Consider the following 2,374-nt stretch of genomic DNA (forward strand, 5'->3'; position numbering starts at 1 on the left):
CTTCTAGTTTTGCAGCCATGACTTCTTCTGCTGTCTTGTTCGGCTGTCTCCACTCATATAATCACCCATTTAGTCGCTGTCTCCCCTTTTTCTCATGTCAGAATGTCTGATTGTATTTCAAAATCTGCCTCATGCCTCATTTTTTTTGGTATCTCCGGTGTGTTTTCTGTAGTTAAATATTTCAGTCTGTGTATTTCTTTAATTTTAGGTTTTGGTAGCTGTAGTTTCAGTTTCACTGTTTTGGATTGTGTTTTTTGCCATTTTGGCTTTTGCCTTTTTGGATTTCAACAGGCTGGAAATTAATAGCTTGCTTTAAAATTTACCTCACTCTACCTCTGCATGTCTGCATATTGGTTATCCATTCAATATTCAGTCTGCATGTCTTGCAAATTACGACAGTTAAATTAAATGCAACCACAGTTTCCTGAACAAGAGGACTGATATCTGATACTTAGTTTGTGACTTATTTCACAGAAGTGGCTCTGAAAACAGCCTAACATTATGCACAGTATCATTTTGGAGTCTTTGCAGTTATATTTCTATACTGACTGCACTTGCAAGCTGCATAAATTTAACAGAAAATATATTGGGTGTTGTTGTTCGGCTTATTTTTATTTTTTTTTTACTGTTGCCTTGCTTAAATGGTTGAACTGCTGCTATATCAGCCTATAGCATCTCTTGCTCTCACGCTCATTGCACAACCTGTATGTTCAGGCCAAATGTAAAAAAAAAAAAAGCGGTGATTGTTTTCATATTGCATCATGTGGGGAAGGAAAAAGGTTGCCCAAGTGATTTTGTTTTTTCATGAGATGACGGGACATGACATGGTTTTTGTAACGCGGCGTCTCTTCTTGTTTTTTAATCTCCAAAAACATCACAGCTTTTTCGTCACACTGAAATTCAACAGAAGACATGACAACTGATGCTTACGGTAAGTTTATCAGTACTAGTTATACTCTGAATTTGGGACTTAATTACGCTTCATGCTTTACTACTATACAAAAACTAAAGTACATGTTTCTCTCATTTAAGGCAGATTTGCTAAGCTAATGTGTTTAATTATAGAAAATTAAAAATGGAAAACAACATGACAGCTAATGATGGAGTGAGGGATCCTGTACATTACATTTGTAGAGTTGAATTTCCAATTTTTACTGGGACTTTCTTCATCTTAATCTTCATCAGTGTTTTTTTTTTTAAATTGGGTACTTTAATCCCTTTGGTTTTATCTGTTATACAAAAACCAGAAACAAAATCAACAGTTTCTGTCATTTTAGAGAATTGTGATTGTGTTTAGTTGCATTTTATTTTATATGTATGTTTTATTTTTTTCCAGAAAACTGAAAATGGCAAACGTCACATCTGGACTGAGTAATGATGCTGAATACATGTGTGATACTAATGCTCCCACCATCACTGGTCCCCTTTTCATTTTGATCTTCATCCTCAGTATCATAGGCAACAGCCTCCTCTTATGTGTTCTTTTCATCTACGAGGGCCTGAAAAGTATCACAAATATTTTCATCCTGAACCTGGCCTGCTCTGATTTGATCTTCACCATCACACTTCCATTTTGGGCTGTTCATCACCTACACCACTGGGTCTTTGGGGACTTTATCTGCAAATTCATGACTGCTGCATTCTTTGTTGGTTTGTACAGCAGTGTCATTCTGCTGACTGCCATGACAGTGGCACGTTTCATTAGGGTGGTGCTGCCAAACTGGAAAAATAATCGTGCTATAAGAAAGAAGTGTGCAGTTGGTGCTTGTATAGCTGCCTGGATCATCAGCATCTCAGCGTCCCTGACGGATGCAACAAAAGTCAAGTTTGAAAACTTGGATGGTGAAAACTATTGCTATGATGAATCTGAAGACAAGCTTGGACATTATCTCCAAGTGTCACTGCTATTCTTCCTCCCACTGGCCATCATTATTTTTTGCTATTCTGCCATCCTCAAGACAGTTTTACAAGGTTTAAATAGAAAGAAGCACAAGACTATAGCTGTGCTGTTGTGTATTGTTGCAGCCTTTTTCATTTGCTGGGGGCCATACCATATTATGCTTTTAATTACTTCCCTTCATAAACCCAAAGGTTGCAAGGCAGAGGAACGGTTAGCAGTTGCCTACCATATTTGTGAAATGCTTGCCTATTCTCACTGCTGTATGAACCCTCTGCTATATATGCTCTCAAAGAAGTTGCGAAAGCATCTTTTAAATCTTTTGCGCTGTGAAAATGTGCGCAGGAAGAACAGGGAGAGAGACACCAGGCAGAATGTGGCTTTCACTGCTGACAGTCCACATAGTCAGTCATTAAATTAAACATTGATTCAGTTTGTAACTGTAAATAACATAAGGAGAATCTTGTGCTAACAGCT

At 37.7% G+C, this 2,374-nt stretch overlaps 1 protein-coding gene across 1 annotated transcript; it reads left to right on the forward strand.

Annotated features, from left to right (window-relative positions):
• The first annotated feature begins 801 nt into the window (after positions 1-801).
• Positions 802-2,368, forward strand: LOC102312344 (chemokine XC receptor 1). The gene is made up of 2 exons (XM_005912467.3): positions 802-931; positions 1,337-2,368. The coding sequence occupies exon 2, from the start codon at positions 1,347-1,349 to the stop codon at positions 2,316-2,318; it is 972 nt and encodes a 323-aa protein (XP_005912529.1). The 5' UTR covers positions 802-931; positions 1,337-1,346; the 3' UTR covers positions 2,319-2,368.
• Positions 2,369-2,374: the final 6 nt, after the last annotated feature.

This window comes from Haplochromis burtoni, unplaced genomic scaffold (assembly GCF_018398535.1).
Source record: "Haplochromis burtoni strain Fernald_Lab_line unplaced genomic scaffold, NCSU_Asbu1 Contig_3, whole genome shotgun sequence".
In the NCBI taxonomy this organism is placed as follows: Eukaryota; Metazoa; Chordata; class Actinopteri; order Cichliformes; family Cichlidae; genus Haplochromis; species Haplochromis burtoni.